The sequence below is a fragment of the Heterodontus francisci genome, chromosome 17, assembly GCF_036365525.1.
Source record: "Heterodontus francisci isolate sHetFra1 chromosome 17, sHetFra1.hap1, whole genome shotgun sequence".
Taxonomy (NCBI): domain Eukaryota; kingdom Metazoa; phylum Chordata; class Chondrichthyes; order Heterodontiformes; family Heterodontidae; genus Heterodontus; species Heterodontus francisci.
The window spans coordinates 85,773,643-85,795,336 of record NC_090387.1 but is presented as its reverse complement, the minus strand read 5'-3'; the positions used below and the strand labels follow the sequence as shown (position 1 = coordinate 85,795,336).

Sequence of the window (21,694 nt, the reverse complement as noted above, 5' to 3'; positions counted from 1 at the left end):
GAGATATCCTGGTGTATTTTGGGGATATCCTGGTGTATTTTGAGTATATCCTGGTGTATTTTGAGGGGTATCCTGGTGTATTTTGGGGATATCCTGGTGTATTTTGGGGATATCCTGGTGTATTTTGAGTATATCCTGATGTATTTTGAGGGATATCCTGGTGTATTTTGAGGGGTATCCTGGTCTATTTTGAGTATATCCTGATGTATTTTGAGTATATCCTGGTGTATTTTGAGTATATCCTGGTGTATTTTGAGTATATCCTGGTGTATTTTGAGTATATCCTGATGTATTTTGAGTATATCCTGGTGTATTTTGAGTATATCCTGGTGTATTTTGAGTATATCCTCGTGTATTTTGGGGATATCCTGGTGTATTTTGGGGGGCTATCCTGATGTATTTTGGAGATATCCTGGAGTATTTTGGGGTGATATCCTGGTGTATTTTGAGGATATTTTGAGAGTGGTGCAGTGGTTAGCACCGCAGCCTCACAGCTCCAGCGACCCGGGTTCGGTTCTGGGTACTGCCTGTGCAGAGTTTGCAAGTTCTCCCTATGACCACGTGGGTTTCCGCCGGTTGTTCTGGTTTCCTCCCACAGCCAAAGACTGCGGGTTGATAGGTAAATTGGCCATTGTAAATTGCCCCTAGTGCAGGTAGGTGGTAGGGGAATGGGGGTGGATGTGGTAGGGAATATGGGATTAATGTAAGATTAGTATAAATGGATGGTTGTTGGTCGGCACAGACTCGAAGGGCCTGTTTTAGTGCCGTATCTCTCTATGGTGTATTTTGGGAGGATATTCTGGTGTATTTTGAGAATATCGTGGTGTATTTTGGAGATTTCCTGGTGTATTTTGGGGGGATATCCTGGTGTATTTTGGAGATTTCCTGGTGTATTTTGGGGGATACCCTGTTGTATTTTGGGGGGATATCCTGGTGTAGTTTGAGGATATCCTGGTGTATTTTGGAGATTTCCTGGTGTATTTTGGGGGCTACCCTGCTGTATTTTGGGAGGATATTCTGGTGTATTTTGGAGATTTCCTGGTGTATTTTGGAGATATCGTAGTGTATTTTGGGGATATCCTGGTATATTTTGAGGATATCCTGGTGTATTTTGGGAGGATATTCTGGTGTATTTTGTTGAATATTGGATATCCTGGTGAATTTTGGGGATATCCTGGTGTATTTTGGGGATATCCTGATGTATTTTGAGGATATTCTGGTGCATTTTGTTGAATATTGGATATCCTGGTGTATTTTGGGGATATCCTGGTGAAGTTTGGGGATATCCTGGTGTATTTTGGGGATATTCTGGTGTATTTTGGGGATATTCTGGTGTATTTTGGGGGGCTATCCTGATGTATTTTGGAGATATCCTGGAGTATTTTGGGGTGATATCCTGGTGTATTCTGGGGATATTTTGAGAGTGGTGCAGTGGTTAGCACCGCAGCCTCACAGCTCCAGCGACCCGGGTTCGGTTCTGGGTATTCCCTGTGCAGAGTTTGCAAGTTCTCCCTATGACCACGTGGGTATCCGCCGGTTGCTCTGGTTTCCTCCCACAGCCAAAGACTTGCGGGTTGATAGGTAAATTGGCCATTGTAAATTGCCCCTAGTGCAGGTAGGTGGTAGGGGAATGGGGGTGGATGTGGTAGGGAATATGGGATTAATGTAAGATTAGTATAAATGGATGGTTGTTGGTCGGCACAGACTTGAAGGGCCTGTTTCAGTGCCGTATCTCTCTATGGTGTATTTTGGGAGGATATTCTGGTGTATTTTGAGGATATCGTGGTGTATTTTGGAGATTTCCTGATGTATTTTGGGGGGATATCCTGGTGTATTTTGAGGATATCCTGGTGTATTTTGGAGATTTCCTGGTGTATTTTGGGGGATACCCTGTTGTATTTTGGGGGGATATCCTGGTGTAGTTTGAGGATATCCTGGTGTATTTTGGAGATTTCCTGGTGTATTTTGGGGGCTACCCTGCTGTATTTTGGGAGGATATTCTGGTGTATTTTGGAGATTTCCTGGTGTATTTTGGAGATATCGTAGTGTATTTTGGAGATATCGTAGTGTATTTTGGGGATATCCTGGTATATTTTGAGGATATCCTGGTGTATTTTGGGAGGATATTCTGGTGTATTTTGTTGAATATTGGATATCCTGGTGAATTTTGGGGATATCCTGGTGTATTTTGGGGATATCCTGGTGTATTTTGAGGATATTCTGGTGCATTTTGTTGAATATTGGATATCCTAGTGTATTTTGGGGATATCCTGGTGAATTTTGGGGATATCCTGGTGTATTTTGGGGATATTCTGGTGTATTTTGGGGATATTCTGGTGTATTTTGTTGAATATTGGATATCCTGGTGTATTTTGTGAGGATATCCTGGTGTATTTTGGGGGATATCCTGGTGTATTTTGGGGATATCCTGGTGTATTTTGTGAGGATATCCTGGTGTATTTTGGGATATCCTGGTGTATTTTGTGAGGATATCCTGGTGTATTTTGGGGATATCCTGGTGTATTTTGGGAGGCTATCCTGATGTATTTTGGGAGGATGTCCTGGTGTATTTGGGAGGATATTCTGGTGTATTTTGTGAGGATATCCTGGTGTATTTTGGGGATATCCTGGTGTATTTTGGGAGGCTATCCTGATGTATTTTGGGAGGATGTCCTGGTGTATTTGGGAGGATATCCTGGTGTATTTTGTGAGGATATCCTGGTGTATTTTGAGTATATCCTGGTGTATTTTGAGGGGTATCCTGGTGTATTTTGGGGATATCCTGGTGTATTTTGGGGATATCCTGGTGTATTTTGAGTATATCCTGATGTATTTTGAGGGATATCCTGGTCTATTTTGAGTATATCCTCGTGTATTTTGGGGATATCCTGGTGAATTTTGGGGATATCCTGGTGTATTTTGGGGATATTCTGGTGTATTTTGGGGATATTCTGGTGTATTTTGTTGAATATTGGATATCCTGGTGTATTTTGTGAGGATATCCTGGTGTATTTTGGGGGATATCCTGGTGTATTTTGGGGATATCCTGGTGTATTTTGTGAGGATATCCTGGTGTATTTTGGGATATCCTGGTGTATTTTGGGGATATTCTGGTGTATTTTGGGGATATTCTGGTGTATTTTGTTGAATATTGGATATCCTGGTGTATTTTGTGAGGATATCCTGGTGTATTTTGGGGGTTGTCCTGGTGTATTTTGGGGATATCCTGGTGTATTTTGTGAGGATATCCTGGTGTATTTTGGGGATATCCTGGTGTATTTTGGGGATATCCTGGTGTATTTTGGGGATATTCTGGTGTATTTTGGGGATATTCTGGTGTATTTTGTTGAATATTGGATATCCTGGTGTATTTTGTGAGGATATCCTGGTGTATTTTGGGGGATATCCTGGTGTATTTTGGGGATATCCTGGTGTATTTTGTGAGGATATCCTGGTGTATTTTGGGGATATCCTGGTGTATTTTGGGAGGCTATCCTGATGTATTTTGGGAGGATGTCCTGGTGTATTTGGGAGGATATTCTGGTGTATTTTGTGAGGATATCCTGGTGTATTTTGGGGATATCCTGGTGTATTTTGGGGATATCCTGGTGTATTTTGGGAGGCTATCCTGATGTATTTTGGGAGGATGTCCTGGTGTATTTGGGAGGATATCCTGGTGTATTTTGTGAGGATATCCTGGTGTATTTTGAGTATATCCTGGTGTATTTTGAGGGGTATCCTGGTGTATTTTGGGGATATCCTGGTGTATTTTGGGGATATCCTGGTGTATTTTGAGTATATCCTGATGTATTTTGAGGGATATCCTGGTCTATTTTGAGTATATCCTCGTGTATTTTGGGGATATCCTGGTGTATTTTGGGGGGCTATCCTGATGTATTTTGGAGATATCCTGGAGTATTTTGGGGTGATATCCTGGTGTATTTTGAGGGGTATCCTGGTCTATTTTGAGTATATCCTCGTGTATTTTGGGGATATCCTGGTGTATTTTGGGGGGCTATCCTGATGTATTTTGGAGATATCCTGGAGTATTTTGGGGTGATATCCTGGTGTATTTTGAGGATATTTTGAGAGTGGTGCAGTGGTTAGCACCGCAGCCTCACAGCTCCAGCGACCCGGGTTCGGTTCTGGGTACTGCCTGTGCAGAGTTTGCAAGTTCTCCCTATGACCACGTGGGTTTCCGCCGGTTGTTCTGGTTTCCTCCCACAGCCAAAGACTGCGGGTTGATAGGTAAATTGGCCATTGTAAATTGCCCCTAGTGCAGGTAGGTGGTAGGGGAATGGGGGTGGATGTGGTAGGGAATATGGGATTAATGTAAGATTAGTATAAATGGATGGTTGTTGGTCGGCACAGACTCGAAGGGCCTGTTTTAGTGCCGTATCTCTCTATGGTGTATTTTGGGAGGATATTCTGGTGTATTTTGAGAATATCGTGGTGTATTTTGGAGATTTCCTGGTGTATTTTGGGGGGATATCCTGGTGTATTTTGGAGATTTCCTGGTGTATTTTGGGGGATACCCTGTTGTATTTTGGGGGGATATCCTGGTGTAGTTTGAGGATATCCTGGTGTATTTTGGAGATTTCCTGGTGTATTTTGGGGGCTACCCTGCTGTATTTTGGGAGGATATTCTGGTGTATTTTGGAGATTTCCTGGTGTATTTTGGAGATATCGTAGTGTATTTTGGGGATATCCTGGTATATTTTGAGGATATCCTGGTGTATTTTGGGAGGATATTCTGGTGTATTTTGTTGAATATTGGATATCCTGGTGAATTTTGGGGATATCCTGGTGTATTTTGGGGATATCCTGGTGTATTTTGAGGATATTCTGGTGCATTTTGTTGAATATTGGATATCCTGGTGTATTTTGGGGATATCCTGGTGAAGTTTGGGGATATCCTGGTGTATTTTGGGGATATTCTGGTGTATTTTGGGGATATTCTGGTGTATTTTGGGGGGCTATCCTGATGTATTTTGGAGATATCCTGGAGTATTTTGGGGTGATATCCTGGTGTATTCTGGGGATATTTTGAGAGTGGTGCAGTGGTTAGCACCGCAGCCTCACAGCTCCAGCGACCCGGGTTCGGTTCTGGGTATTCCCTGTGCAGAGTTTGCAAGTTCTCCCTATGACCACGTGGGTATCCGCCGGTTGCTCTGGTTTCCTCCCACAGCCAAAGACTTGCGGGTTGATAGGTAAATTGGCCATTGTAAATTGCCCCTAGTGCAGGTAGGTGGTAGGGGAATGGGGGTGGATGTGGTAGGGAATATGGGATTAATGTAAGATTAGTATAAATGGATGGTTGTTGGTCGGCACAGACTTGAAGGTCCTGTTTCAGTGCCGTATCTCTCTATGGTGTATTTTGGGAGGATATTCTGGTGTATTTTGAGGATATCGTGGTGTATTTTGGAGATTTCCTGATGTATTTTGGGGGGATATCCTGGTGTATTTTGAGGATATCCTGGTGTATTTTGGAGATTTCCTGGTGTATTTTGGGGGATACCCTGTTGTATTTTGGGGGGATATCCTGGTGTAGTTTGAGGATATCCTGGTGTATTTTGGAGATTTCCTGGTGTATTTTGGGGGCTACCCTGCTGTATTTTGGGAGGATATTCTGGTGTATTTTGGAGATTTCCTGGTGTATTTTGGAGATATCGTAGTGTATTTTGGAGATATCGTAGTGTATTTTGGGGATATCCTGGTATATTTTGAGGATATCCTGGTGTATTTTGGGAGGATATTCTGGTGTATTTTGTTGAATATTGGATATCCTGGTGAATTTTGGGGATATCCTGGTGTATTTTGGGGATATCCTGGTGTATTTTGAGGATATTCTGGTGCATTTTGTTGAATATTGGATATCCTAGTGTATTTTGGGGATATCCTGGTGAATTTTGGGGATATCCTGGTGTATTTTGGGGATATTCTGGTGTATTTTGGGGATATTCTGGTGTATTTTGTTGAATATTGGATATCCTGGTGTATTTTGTGAGGATATCCTGGTGTATTTTGGGGGATATCCTGGTGTATTTTGGGGATATCCTGGTGTATTTTGTGAGGATATCCTGGTGTATTTTGGGATATCCTGGTGTATTTTGTGAGGATATCCTGGTGTATTTTGGGGATATCCTGGTGTATTTTGGGAGGCTATCCTGATGTATTTTGGGAGGATGTCCTGGTGTATTTGGGAGGATATTCTGGTGTATTTTGTGAGGATATCCTGGTGTATTTTGGGGATATCCTGGTGTATTTTGGGAGGCTATCCTGATGTATTTTGGGAGGATGTCCTGGTGTATTTGGGAGGATATCCTGGTGTATTTTGTGAGGATATCCTGGTGTATTTTGAGTATATCCTGGTGTATTTTGAGGGGTATCCTGGTGTATTTTGGGGATATCCTGGTGTATTTTGGGGATATCCTGGTGTATTTTGAGTATATCCTGATGTATTTTGAGGGATATCCTGGTCTATTTTGAGTATATCCTCGTGTATTTTGGGGATATCCTGGTGAATTTTGGGGATATCCTGGTGTATTTTGGGGATATTCTGGTGTATTTTGGGGATATTCTGGTGTATTTTGTTGAATATTGGATATCCTGGTGTATTTTGTGAGGATATCCTGGTGTATTTTGGGGGATATCCTGGTGTATTTTGGGGATATCCTGGTGTATTTTGTGAGGATATCCTGGTGTATTTTGGGATATCCTGGTGAATTTTGGGGATATCCTGGTGTATTTTGGGGATATCCTGGTGTATTTTGAGGATATTCTGGTGCATTTTGTTGAATATTGGATATCCTAGTGTATTTTGGGGATATCCTGGTGAATTTTGGGGATATCCTGGTGTATTTTGGGGATATTCTGGTGTATTTTGGGGATATTCTGGTGTATTTTGTTGAATATTGGATATCCTGGTGTATTTTGTGAGGATATCCTGGTGTATTTTGGGGGATATCCTGGTGTATTTTGGGGATATCCTGGTGTATTTTGTGAGGATATCCTGGTGTATTTTGGGATATCCTGGTGTATTTTGTGAGGATATCCTGGTGTATTTTGGGGATATCCTGGTGTATTTTGGGAGGCTATCCTGATGTATTTTGGGAGGATGTCCTGGTGTATTTGGGAGGATATTCTGGTGTATTTTGTGAGGATATCCTGGTGTATTTTGGGGATATCCTGGTGTATTTTGGGAGGCTATCCTGATGTATTTTGGGAGGATGTCCTGGTGTATTTGGGAGGATATCCTGGTGTATTTTGTGAGGATATCCTGGTGTATTTTGAGTATATCCTGGTGTATTTTGAGGGGTATCCTGGTGTATTTTGGGGATATCCTGGTGTATTTTGGGGATATCCTGGTGTATTTTGAGTATATCCTGATGTATTTTGAGGGATATCCTGGTCTATTTTGAGTATATCCTCGTGTATTTTGGGGATATCCTGGTGTATTTTGGGGGGCTATCCTGATGTATTTTGGAGATATCCTGGAGTATTTTGGGGTGATATCCTGGTGTATTTTGAGGGGTATCCTGGTCTATTTTGAGTATATCCTCGTGTATTTTGGGGATATCCTGGTGTATTTTGGGGGGCTATCCTGATGTATTTTGGAGATATCCTGGAGTATTTTGGGGTGATATCCTGGTGTATTTTGAGGATATTTTGAGAGTGGTGCAGTGGTTAGCACCGCAGCCTCACAGCTCCAGCGACCCGGGTTCGGTTCTGGGTACTGCCTGTGCAGAGTTTGCAAGTTCTCCCTATGACCACGTGGGTTTCCGCCGGTTGTTCTGGTTTCCTCCCACAGCCAAAGACTGCGGGTTGATAGGTAAATTGGCCATTGTAAATTGCCCCTAGTGCAGGTAGGTGGTAGGGGAATGGGGGTGGATGTGGTAGGGAATATGGGATTAATGTAAGATTAGTATAAATGGATGGTTGTTGGTCGGCACAGACTCGAAGGGCCTGTTTCAGTGCCGTATCTCTCTATGGTGTATTTTGGGAGGATATTCTGGTGTATTTTGAGAATATCGTGGTGTATTTTGGAGATTTCCTGGTGTATTTTGGGGGGATATCCTGGTGTATTTTGGAGATTTCCTGGTGTATTTTGGGGGATACCCTGTTGTATTTTGGGGGGATATCCTGGTGTAGTTTGAGGATATCCTGGTGTATTTTGGAGATTTCCTGGTGTATTTTGGGGGCTACCCTGCTGTATTTTGGGAGGATATTCTGGTGTATTTTGGAGATTTCCTGGTGTATTTTGGAGATATCGTAGTGTATTTTGGGGATATCCTGGTATATTTTGAGGATATCCTGGTGTATTTTGGGAGGATATTCTGGTGTATTTTGTTGAATATTGGATATCCTGGTGAATTTTGGGGATATCCTGGTGTATTTTGGGGATATCCTGATGTATTTTGAGGATATTCTGGTGCATTTTGTTGAATATTGGATATCCTGGTGTATTTTGGGGATATCCTGGTGAAGTTTGGGGATATCCTGGTGTATTTTGGGGATATTCTGGTGTATTTTGGGGATATTCTGGTGTATTTTGGGGGGCTATCCTGATGTATTATGGAGATATCCTGGAGTATTTTGGGGTGATATCCTGGTGTATTCTGGGGATATTTTGAGAGTGGTGCAGTGGTTAGCACCGCAGCCTCACAGCTCCAGCGACCCGGGTTCGGTTCTGGGTATTCCCTGTGCAGAGTTTGCAAGTTCTCCCTATGACCACGTGGGTATCCGCCGGTTGCTCTGGTTTCCTCCCACAGCCAAAGACTTGCGGGTTGATAGGTAAATTGGCCATTGTAAATTGCCCCTAGTGCAGGTAGGTGGTAGGGGAATGGGGGTGGATGTGGTAGGGAATATGGGATTAATGTAAGATTAGTATAAATGGATGGTTGTTGGTCGGCACAGACTTGAAGGGCCTGTTTCAGTGCCGTATCTCTCTATGGTGTATTTTGGGAGGATATTCTGGTGTATTTTGAGGATATCGTGGTGTATTTTGGAGATTTCCTGATGTATTTTGGGGGGATATCCTGGTGTATTTTGAGGATATCCTGGTGTATTTTGGAGATTTCCTGGTGTATTTTGGGGGATACCCTGTTGTATTTTGGGGGGATATCCTGGTGTAGTTTGAGGATATCCTGGTGTATTTTGGAGATTTCCTGGTGTATTTTGGGGGCTACCCTGCTGTATTTTGGGAGGATATTCTGGTGTATTTTGGAGATTTCCTGGTGTATTTTGGAGATATCGTAGTGTATTTTGGAGATATCGTAGTGTATTTTGGGGATATCCTGGTATATTTTGAGGATATCCTGGTGTATTTTGGGAGGATATTCTGGTGTATTTTGTTGAATATTGGATATCCTGGTGAATTTTGGGGATATCCTGGTGTATTTTGGGGATATCCTGGTGTATTTTGAGGATATTCTGGTGCATTTTGTTGAATATTGGATATCCTAGTGTATTTTGGGGATATCCTGGTGAATTTTGGGGATATCCTGGTGTATTTTGGGGATATTCTGGTGTATTTTGGGGATATTCTGGTGTATTTTGTTGAATATTGGATATCCTGGTGTATTTTGTGAGGATATCCTGGTGTATTTTGGGGGATATCCTGGTGTATTTTGGGGATATCCTGGTGTATTTTGTGAGGATATCCTGGTGTATTTTGGGATATCCTGGTGTATTTTGTGAGGATATCCTGGTGTATTTTGGGGATATCCTGGTGTATTTTGGGAGGCTATCCTGATGTATTTTGGGAGGATGTCCTGGTGTATTTGGGAGGATATTCTGGTGTATTTTGTGAGGATATCCTGGTGTATTTTGGGGATATCCTGGTGTATTTTGGGAGGCTATCCTGATGTATTTTGGGAGGATGTCCTGGTGTATTTGGGAGGATATCCTGGTGTATTTTGTGAGGATATCCTGGTGTATTTTGTGAGGATATCCTGGTGTATTTTGGGGGATATCCTGGTGTATTTTGGGGATATCCTGGTGTATTTTGTGAGGATATCCTGGTGTATTTTGGGGATATCCTGGTGTATTTTGTGAGGATATCTTGGTGTATTTTGGGGATATCCTGGTGTATTTTGTGAGGATATCCTGGTATATTTTGTGAGGATATCCTGGTGTATTTTGGGGATATCCTGGTGTATTTTGTGAGGATATCCTGGTGTATTTTGTGAGGATATCCTGGTGTATTTTGGGGGATATCCTGGTGTATTTTTTGAGGATATCCTGGTGTATTTTGGGGATATCCTGATGTATTTTGGGAGGTTATCCTGATGTATTTTGGGAGGATGCCCTGGTGTATTTTGGGGGATATTCTGGTGTATTTTGTAGGATATCCTGATGTATTTTGGGAGGATGTCCTGGTGTATTTGGGAGGATATTCTGGTGTATTTTATGAGGATATCCTGATGTATTTTGGGGGATATCCTGGTGTATTTTGGGAATTATCGCGGTGTTTTGAAACTGACTATCTTCCGCCTGTTGCCAGGTTTGGCTGGCGATTCCCATGTATGTCGGATGCCTATGACAAGACCATTCGCCAGATGGCTCTGGACAGCGCCCTGGAGTTGGGCTTCCAAGACTTTGTCCGCGAGGGGGTGTACTGCATGCTGGCTGGTCCCTCGTATGAAACTGTTGCAGAGTCTCGCTTGCTGAAAATACTGGGAGCAGATGCAGTAGGTGAGATCTATACACTAATTTACAAAAGCTGAAAACTCTCCTGATGTGCATCAATGCTACACCCAGCACCATGCTAATCCCCGCAGTGGATGTCCATGAGGGGTCATTATAAGGTCAGTGTGCCGCCACACCAAAACTATATACACCCTGTACCAAGCTCTCCAGTGGCTGAGTTGGTCAAATGCTAGTGTCCAGTGTGACACTTAGCCAGACAGAGCAGGACAGTTGCAAGTTCCACCCTCTGTATGAGTTAGTCCATTAGATAAACCTATGAACGAATAAGGCTGGTGTGGAGCATTAACACCAGCATTGACCTGATGGGCCAAATGGCCTGTTTCTTTGCTGTAACTACTTGGCAATCCCAATCAAAGTAGTGAGGGGTGCCACAGATAACCTTAGTGTCACTGGGCGAGCAAGGGGGTACCTTGGGCCTACCTCATACTCGTGATGGTTGGAGCCTCATGACCAGACATTCCCTTCCTACCCCTCCACCAGTTGCTGCTCCTGATGGCTGTACACTGACCCCTGCTGGAAGGTGAGGGCAAGTTCAGGCTTGACTCTGATCTCCCCACAATTCTCCAGCATTTAATTGGAGCCAATAATGCTGTACCCTTCCAGGACCTTTGGGCAGTGAGTGTGCCTAAGCCACAAGTACCTCACCTCGCCCAATAATGGGTTGGAGATTGGCCTGTGAAGGCCAAGTGAAAGGAGGTGCAGCAATGATGGGCAGACCATCCAGGAAGAAAGGGACATTTCATCACAGGCCTCTCTGAAGGTAGGTTTTCATGAAATGACTAGTGTTCCTTTCAGGTGCTCCAGCTGCTTTATGGGGGGGCGGGGGGTGGGGGGGGTGTGGGGGGGAGGGCAGGGTGGGGGGCGTCGGCCTTAATCTGAATAAAAGCCAGTGCTTTAATGAACCTTAGGAAGGTGGGTGTGAGGCTCTGTGCTGTCAAAACAATCACTGATCGCAATGTTAGTCACTGGGCACATCAGGAGCAGAGCAGGCCTCAGGCTGATGCACCTGATAATATGGGAGCTGGCACCTGATGCGGTTGTCATCAAGTACGTTCATATCCCCATTGTCTTTATTCACACATAAAGAATGACCATTGAAGAACAACAGTGAAGGTTCCAAGAGAGAGCTGTCACCTCAGTGAGAGGAGCAGATAAGAAAGTTAAATTAAGTAGAAAACTCTGCAAGAGCATATTGTGATGGTTAGTGCTGAAACAGATAGTGCCTCAGCTCCCATTGGCACTGTCGAACAGAGAGCTGTCACTGTTAATCTGTGGCATGCGTTGAACCAGCCTGAGAATTGCCACTAATGTTTGAGAGATGAGAAAGCATGGCATCAATAAAAAGCCATTCATCCCATCAAGCCCACTTCTTCCTGCACACTGCATACAACTCGAAGGGAGTTGTTACGGTCTGGAGTGCACTGTCTAAAAGGTTTCTGGAAGCAGATTCAATAATAATATTCAAAAGAGAATTGGATATATAGTTGATAAGCAACTATTTGCAGGAGTATGGGGAAGGAGCAGGGAAGAATGGGATTAATTGGATAGCTCTTTTCAAAGAGCTAGTATAGGCACGATGGACTGAATGGCCTCCTTCTGTGCTGTCAGATTCTATGATTCTATAATGTTACAGGCTATTTTCAATTGATTTAAATGGCTGAAAACCCCGGTCAACCTTACTGAAAGGAATATCAGCCCCATCATGGGCTCATACCGCACATCGTTCATCTCTTGAGGGGAATTGTAGTCCAAGTACTGCCTGATTCCCAAAGCTGGTAGTCCACAATATCTGCCCATCTCCACTAGACAAGTGCGACCTGCCCCACTTCCACAGACAATGCCCTTCATTCCCCAGCGTCAGGTGCTTTGTATCCCAGAGAGTATTTGGCCGTCTCTCGCACTCATCTTGTAACCCTTGACCTTCCAATCTTCCTCCTACGCTGACATTTATCCATTTCCTTTTTGACTTCATTGACATTGCACCAACTGTTTCTGGTGAAAATCTGCCTACTGGTCTGGAGGGGAAGGAATTCTTTGAATCTCTTCTGTTCATTATGGGGTAGTGGTGGCATGGTGACAATGTCACTGGACTAGTAATCCAGAGCCCAGACTAATGTTCTGGGAACATGGGTTCGAATTCCAAACAAGAGAGAATCTCACCATCTGCCCATGACATCACCCCTGAATGGCCTAGCGCTAATTATGCTCTCAAGTCCTGAACTCCCCCACAAGAGGAAATAATTTCTATCCATCCTATCAAATCCTTTAATCATCTTAATTTCAATTATATTGGCTATTAATCTCCTAAACTTGAGGGAGTACAGAGATTTCTAGCTATTTCTTGTTTGAATGGAGTTTTAAAAAATTTGTTCACAGGATGTGGGTGTCCACTGGTTAGGCCAGCATTTATTGCCCATCCTTAATTGCCCTTGAGAAGGTGGTGGTGAGCTTCTTGAATCACTGCTGTCCATGTGGGGTATCGCTGCAGTGTATCTTGTAGATGGTACACACATCTGCCACTGTGAGTCAGCAGTGGAGGGAGTGGATGGGGTGCCAATCAAGTGGTAGCTTTGTCCTGGGTGGTGTCGAGCTTCTTGAGTGTTGTTGGAGCTGCACCCATCCAGGCAAGTGGAGAGTATTCCATCACACTCCCGACTTGTGCATTGTACATGGTGGAAAGTCATTTTTCACAAAATACCCAACCTCTGACCTGCTCTTGTATTTATATGGCTGCTCCAGTTAAGTTTCTGGTCAATAGTAACCCTCAGGATATTGATAGTGGAGCATTCAGCAATGGTAATGGCGTTGAACGTCCAGGGGACAGGGTTAGATTCTCACTCGTTAGAGATAATCATTGTCTATCATTTGTGTGGCACACATATAACTTGCCATTTATTAGCCCATGCCTGAATATTGTCCACGTTGTGCTGCACACAAGCATGACTTCAGTATCTGAGGAGTTGTAAATAGTGTTGAACATTGTGCAATCATCAGTGAACATCCCCACTTCTGACCTTATGATGGAGGGAAATTCATTGATGAAGCAGCTGAAGATGGTTGGGCCTAGGACACTATCCTGAGGAACTCCTGCAGTGATGTCCCGGGACTGAGATGATTGATCTCCAACAACCACAACCATCTTCCTTTATGCTAGGTATGAGTCCAACCAGCAGAGAGTTTCCCCCCTAAATTCCCATTAACTTCAGTTTTACTAGGGCTCCTTGATGCCACACTCGGTCAAATGCTGCCTTGATGTCAAGGGCAGTCACTTTCACCTCACCACTTGAGTTCAGCTCTTTTGTCCATGTTTGGGCCAAGGCCGTAATGAGGTCAGGAGCTGAGTGGCCCTGGTGGAACCCAAACTGAGCGTCACTGAGCAGGTTATTGGTGAGTATGTGCTACTGTCGACAACACCTTCCATCACTTTACTGATGACTGAGAGTAGGCTGATGGGGCGGTAATTGGCTGGATTGGATTTGTCCTGCTTTTTGTGTACAGGGCATACCTGGGCAATTTTCCACATTGCCAGGTCGATGCCAGTGTTGTAGCTGTATTGGAACAGCTTGGCTAGGGGCGTGGAAAGTTCTGGAACACAAGTCTTCAGTACTATAGTCGGGATGTTATCAGGGCCCATAGCCTTTGCTGTATCCAGTTCCTTCAGTCATTTCTTGATATCATGTGGTCTGAATTGAATTGGCTGAAGATTGGAATCTGTGATACTGGGGACTTCAGGAGGAGGCCGAGATGGATCATTGAAGATTGTTGCAAATGCTTCAGCCTTGTCTTTTGCACTGATGTGCTGGGTTGCCCCATCATTGAGGATGGGGATATTTGTGGAGTCTCCTCCTCTGTTAGTTGTTTAATTGCCCACCACCAGTCATGACTGGATGTGACAGGACTGCAAAGCTCTAATATGACCTATTGGTTGTGGGATTGCTTAGCTCTGTCTATAACATCCTGCTTCCACTGTCCAGCATGCATGTATTCATGTGTTGTAGCTTCACCAGATTGCCATTTCATTTTCTGCACTTTTCATTAAACCAGGTTTGATCCCTTGGCTTGATGGTAATGGTAGAGTGGGGGATATGCCAGGCCATGAGGTTGCACTTTGTGGTTGAATACAATTCTTCTGCTGCTGATGGCTCACAGCGTCTCATGGATGTCCAGTTTTGAGATGCTAGAGCTGTTCTGAGTCTATCCCATTTAGCACAGTGGTAATGCCACACAACATAATGGAGGATGTCCTCAGTATGAAGCTGGTAGATTGGTGAGTGAGGTCAAGTAGGTTTTCCCCTCTTGTTGGATCCCTCACCACCTGCCACAGACCCAGTCTAGCAGCTATGTCCTTCAGGATTCAGCCAGCTCGGTCAGTACTGGTGCTATTGAGCCACTCTTGGAGATGGACATTGAAGTCCCCCACCCAGAGTACATTCTGTGTCCTTGCCACCCTTAGTGCTTCCTCCAAGTGATTTTCAACATGGAGGAGCACTGATTCATCAGCTGAGGGAGGGTGGTAGATGGTAATCAGCAGGAGGCGTCCGTGCCCATGTTTGACCTGATGCCATGAGACTTCATGGAGTCTGGAGTCAATGTTCAGGCTCCCAGGGCCACTCCATCCCAACCGTATACCACTGTGCCACCACCTCTGGTGGGTCTGTCCTGCCGGTGGGACAGCGCATACCCAGGGATGGTGATGGAGGAGCCTGGGACATTGGCTGTAAGGTATGATTCTGTATGACTACATCAGGCTGTTGCTTAACTAGTCTGTGGGACAGCTCTCCCAATTTTGGCACAAGTTTCCAGATGTTAGTGAGGAGGACTTTGCAGGCTTGACTGGGCTGGGTCATACCACATCTTCAGAAGTTATACTGATTTTTTTTGCATCATTATATATTTACAGGAAGCCCTTCCACCAAACTCCCCAATAGGAAAACTAACCCTTTGTAAATAACTTGTATTATTACCATCACGAGCCTGTACGAATCTCTTCGAAGTTTCAAACTATTTATTTTCTTTTCCCATTCTCAGATTTTCAAACTGGCTCCCAGATTCTTTTTAAATTCCAGGAGAGTTTCTGGGACATCCAGAAATTTGAATAATTCATGTACTTCATTTGTGTTGTTTGAACTTTGGGGCTACGAGACTGGCCTAGAAAGGTCTCTTCCTGTCCCCCAGATTCCTACGTTCCTTTGTGCATCGATGGCTGAAGTGTTTCAAAGCCTGGATCATTCCACTGGGCCTGGCATTTATTGCCCATCCTGAATGATGCAACTGAATGATTGGCTGGGCCACTTCAGGGGGTAGTTAAGAGCCAATCACCTTGGAGACATGTATAAGCCGGACCGGATAAAGGTTGGCAGACTTCCTTCCCTAAAGGACATTAATGAACCTGATGGGTTTTTACCACAATCCGAGACTCATTGTTACTTTTACTGTTAACAGCTTTTTATTTCCTGATTTTTTTTTAAAACTGAATTTTGTTTCTCGATTTTGTATGGTGGGATTTGAACTTGTTTTACTGGATTGTTAATTCAGGATTCTACTGGTCCAAGTAACTTAACCACAGCACTCCAGTAGCCGAGCTTCTTGTCTTTAATGAAGGCAAGTTGGCAACTGGAATGCACTGCCTGAAAGGGCAGAGGAAGCAGATTCAATAGGAATTTTCAAATGAGAATTGGATAAATACTTAATGGGGAGAAATTTACAGGGCTCTGGGGAAAGAGCAGGGGAGAGGGACTAATTGGACAGCTCTTTCAAAGAGCCAGCACAGGCAGGCTGGGCTGAATGGCCTCCTTCTGCACTGTAAGATGTTATGATTCTAAGTTCTGTTCTGATGTTACCACTTAACTCAGAGCCCTAATTCCTGGTGTCATCCTTGTTGCTGCTCTCTGAATTACTCCAGAGTGAAAGAGTAGTTTGGAGACCTGAGCCTGGGTTAGTATTAGGTGTCCACTCACCTCTACCCAATTATACAGTGACTGATGTTGAAGGCGTTTCTCTCTCTAGGTATGAGCACAGTGCCCGAGGTGATCCTTGCTCGACATTGTGGCATGCGGGTGTTCGGAACCTCCCTCATCACCAACAAGATCGTGACAGACTACAACAGCCTTGAGAAGGCAAACCATGAGGAAGTCCTCCAAACCTCGAGGGAACGAGCCGAGGACCTCCAAACACTGATCAGTAACCTTGTGGGGAAGATAGACTGAGGAACAAGTGGGCACCAATCTAACGAGGAATAGCAATTTCTATGTGTCGTACCAGTGCTGTAGTAACTATACCATTAAAAAATAGGGGGTGGAATCGGACACAAGTAGGCATGCAAAGCATATGGAATCACATCGGTCACCCATCAGACACAGTGCCCGATATACAGCCAGCCTGTTAAATGCCCACCCCGCCATTATATATCCCACCCAATGTACACCCACCCACCCAATATACACCCCATGCACCTAATATACACCCCACCCACCCATTATACACCCCGCCCACCCAATATACACCCCGCCTATCCAGTATGCACCCACCCACCCAATATACACCCCATGCACCTAATATACACCCCATCCACCCATTATCCACCCCGCCCACCCATTATCCACCCCGCCCACCCAATATACACCCCGCCTACCCAATATACACCCCGCCTACCCAATATACACCCACCCATCAATATACACCCCACCCACGCATTATACACGCAGCCACCCATTATATACCCCCCTCACCCAATATACACCCCACCCACCCATTATATACCCACCCAATATACATTCCACCCACCCATTATACACCCACCCACCCACCTAATATACACCCTACCCACCCATTATACACACACCCATCCATTATACACGCACCCATCCATCTAATATACACCCCCCACCCAATATACACCTCCCACCCAATATACACCTACCCACCCAATATATACCCACTCACCCGTTATACACCCCAATGACATAATTTACACTCCACCCACCCCTTCTAAGCCCCACGTATAATACTCTACTTGAATTCAGTCCCATTAACTGCTGGCTGTGGCCAAAGTGATTCTATCTGTTTTGATCCCTAGTTATGACCAATTTCACTCTCATACTACTTTGACTACTTGTATCTAACATGAAGAGCTTAGTAAAACTCTCCAAGTTAGCTATTTTTTAGTTCTAATAAATATTATGGTAGATAAAGAGGAAGTGGATTTCTACTGATTTACTATAAAGGGAGCTGGAACTCTCCTGATACCTGATTGGCTGGAGTAATATGAAGGTGGATTCCCTCTCCGTGCTGTTAGTTGGTCCCAATTGTACAACTAGGCTCTGTGTTCCTGAGCTATCAGAGGGATAAATAAATCTGGATTCCTGCTCTCCATCACAATCTGCCCCCAATCAGATATTTACCTGATCAAATGCACCTTAACTGTCAGTTACTGGGAGTCAGTGCGTAACTCCATTACTCTGTAAGGAAACAAAAACTGCTCGAAAGTCATTATGGGTGGATATTGAGTGAGAATAGAATACAGCTCTGACTTTTTCAGAGAAGCAGGGGAGCAAAACACAACTAAAAGGGATGCTACCTAAATCGTTATCAATGTCTCTCAGTTGTCTGTAATCCTGTTTCAGACTTTAACACGACAGCCATTTTGTGTGGAGTCTCACCTTGCAGCCAGCACTGGGAAGCTCAGACCAGTTCCGTACCTGGCCGTAACGTTTCCCTGCTCTTAGGAACCAGCATGTTCCAAGACAGATTCAATCTGCAATCCCTAACCTGTCAATGCTCAGGGCCTTTCCCAATGAGAAGGTACAAAAGAAGAAAAAATTATTCAACCTATCAGCACCCCACCCCCAACACCTTCCATAGACCTTGAACACTTGACCCTGTCATGAACTGTATTCCATCCATTTAATTTCCTAAGGGAAACTTCCCTATAAATTCTCCCAGATTCCCAAAGGGAATTAAGTAAAACTCCAAAGTACTTATCCAATCTCATACCTGCTCTATTCAGCCCTGAGTTTCCTGATGGCCTGATAACACCCACTGCTTCCCCAACCTGAGTAACAGAGCATCATCACATCCTGTGAACTACTCACATTGTATTTACAGCACAGAAACAGGCCATTCAGCCCAACTGGTCCATGCCAGTGTTTATGCTCCACACGAGCCTCCTCCCACCCCTCTTTATCTAACCTTATCAGCGTTAGCTTCCATTCCTTTCTCCGTCATCCGTTTCTCTAGCTTCCCCTTAAGTGCATCTATACTATTCACTTCAGCTGCTCCCTGTGGTAGTGAGTTCCACATTCTCACCACTCTCTGGTTAGAGACATTTCGGCCAGAATTTTACCGGCATTAAATGTGTCTCTTCAGAGGCGTCCGGATGATAAAATGAAGCGCGATGATGTCGGGCCGTGTCCTCGGCGTCATTACGCGCAGACGTCATTTTACCAACGTCAGAGGTCAGACGTGAGCGAGTCTGACTACAAGTAATTGAAACGTAATTGAGGTCGTTTACAAAGCAATTGACTACAATTTTACGTCTGAGGTCTGATTTAACGTCCGTAAATCGGCTCGTTAGGCGTGTCGGCCAGCCGGCAGCTACGTAAGGGCGGCAGGCATTGATTCAGGAGGGAGTTGGAAGTATAATTTTCAGTTTTACTCTGAAATAATTCTAATGCTATTTGTATATCCTGACAAGGTGTGTGACTTGCAACTAGTGCTAAAGGATTCATCTGAGTGTTCTGCACTGCTGATGGGAACCCATCAACTTTGATTTATGTGGTGATAGGAAGGGGATCTCGTGAGCCAGTCCTAACTGCTGGAAGCTAATACCTGTGGGTCAGAGCATCTGGTGAGTAGTACAGCAACGGGAATTGCTCAATGTGGAGGTGGATCATCAGATGAGGAGGACCTTGCCCCTATGAGGGACAGAAGGACAAATGGCCAGGGGAAAGTGCAACAAGCTGACCCAGTGCACCATCATGATGTGGGAGGGAGAGCAGGTGGCGGAGTCGCCCGGGAGCGAACGCATGTCAGGAGACGTGCCTACCCACCAGGAGGGGCATACCGGCTGCGTCTGAGCTACCTGCAGCTGTCAGATCTCCAGTGCAGAAGACGACTGCGGCTGTCATGGGAGACTGTCACATCTCTTTGTGAGATGGTGGCAGTGGATGTTTCCTCAAACTGTATCAGAGGCCATCCAATGCCGGTCTCTCTAAAGGTTACAATATCTCTTAACTTCTATGCGTCTGGCTCATTCCAAGCCTCAGCAGCAGACTTGTGCGGAGTCTCACAAGCAGCAGCGCACCACTGCATCAAGGTTGTGACTGATGCATTATTTCAACGTGGTAACCAATTCATCACATTCAAGACGGACAACACTAGTCAGGCTGAGAGAGCCAGAGGCTTCAGCACTATATCTGGGTTTCCAATGGAACAGGGCGTGATTGACTGTACTCATGTGGCCCTTAGAGCCCCAGCAGGTCATTGGGGGCATTCATTAACTGCAAGGGATACCTTTGAATGAACGTTCAGCTCGTCTGTGATCACCATAGGAGAATCATGCAGGTGTGTGCACGTTACCCTGGGAGTTGTCATGATGCCTTCATTCTCCGAAACTCCCACGTACCTGCACTTTTCAGGCCTCCAGACGGAATGGAGGGATGGATACTTGGCGACATGGGTTATCCTCTGAAGACATGGCTGATGACACCAGTGAGGAATCCAAGGGGTCATGCGGAGGAACAATACAATGAGAGCCATGCAGCCACCACAGTGACCATTGAACAAACTATAGGCCTGCTTAAGATGAGGTTCAGGTGTCTTGACCATTCAGGTGCAGCACTGCAGTACGCACCTTCAAGGGTTTCAAGAATAATTGTCATCTGCTGTGCCTTGCATAACCTGGCGACTGAAAATGGAGAGGCACTGGAGAAGGATCAGTGTCAGCACAATGTGTCATCAAATGATGATGATGTTTCTGATGATGAAGCTGGACATCACTCACTTGATGGTCATGGAGAGGAAGCTGAATGTAATTTGGCTCTAACTGCTCGAGAGACAAGGGAATCTTTAAGAGGCTGACGTTTCCATTGAGAGTGTGTAAATTTTCGCACAATTGGGATTACCGTATGACAAGACTAATTGTGAGGCTCTGAAAGGGCAAATTCACTCACCTTCACGGAGAGAGGGAATGCAACGATGCAATCCTTCACATCATGAGGAATGCAACCCAGGTGTGAGAGCTCACATGTTGAACTACTTTTGTTGAGCAACGATGTTGGATTTGACTTGAGGAAAGCCTGACAAAATCTCAGAGAACCTGATTTGATGACAATATTTTATAACACATTCAAATAAAAAACCTTTCAATTCACCCTGTGAACCATTAGTGATGTTAAAGTGATTTCTTAAATCTTTTCCGAGTGCTCTTTCGGGTGCATGATCCCTCACCACCAGACACACAAGAGGCAGGTGGCTGAGCTGTTTGCTGCCCTGCTTGTGATGACTTTGGCGGACGTCCTCTGCTTGCTCGCGGCCGTGAGGGCCCCGGCATCTCAGGGTTCTCCTCAGAAATCTCATGAGTTCCCTGTAACACCCTGGGATTTCGCTGATCACATGTCCCTGGCAGAGGGAGCAAGGAGCTGGAGGATGCACCAGAGGCACCCTGAGAGGAGCTCCCATATGCGATCTGCTGCCCTTGTGCCCTCGTGAGGCTTGGACGATTCTCAATGGTGACATCAGAGGGACGAGCGGCCTCGACCTGGCGCCAGTGCATCAGATTCTGCTCTCTGATGCTCTGGTCCAGGGAGGCCACAATCGATCTGACGTCACGAAGTGCATCCAGAACTGGCCCCTCCACTGCAGCCGTCAATCTGTCAATGGGGGAAGCCAGATGTTCAATTGCCTGAAAGTGAGCAGAACTCATACTCTGGATGGATGTAGCCAGAGTTTGATTAATTCCGCGCATTGTCTCAGGCAACTCCGCTAG

General features: G+C 44.8%; 1 protein-coding gene across 1 annotated transcript in view; it reads left to right on the top strand.

The window, feature by feature from the left end:
* pnp6 (purine nucleoside phosphorylase 6) overlaps positions 1–17,900 on the top strand; it is a 100,327-nt gene extending 82,427 nt beyond the window's left edge. Inside the window, exons 5-6 of the mRNA XM_068049814.1 lie at positions 10,505–10,695; positions 16,717–17,900. Coding sequence (XP_067905915.1) covers positions 10,505–10,695; positions 16,717–16,916 — 391 coding nt within the window. The 3' untranslated portion in view covers positions 16,917–17,900. The remainder of the gene's footprint in view (positions 1–10,504; positions 10,696–16,716) is intronic.
* Positions 17,901–21,694: the final 3,794 nt, after the last annotated feature.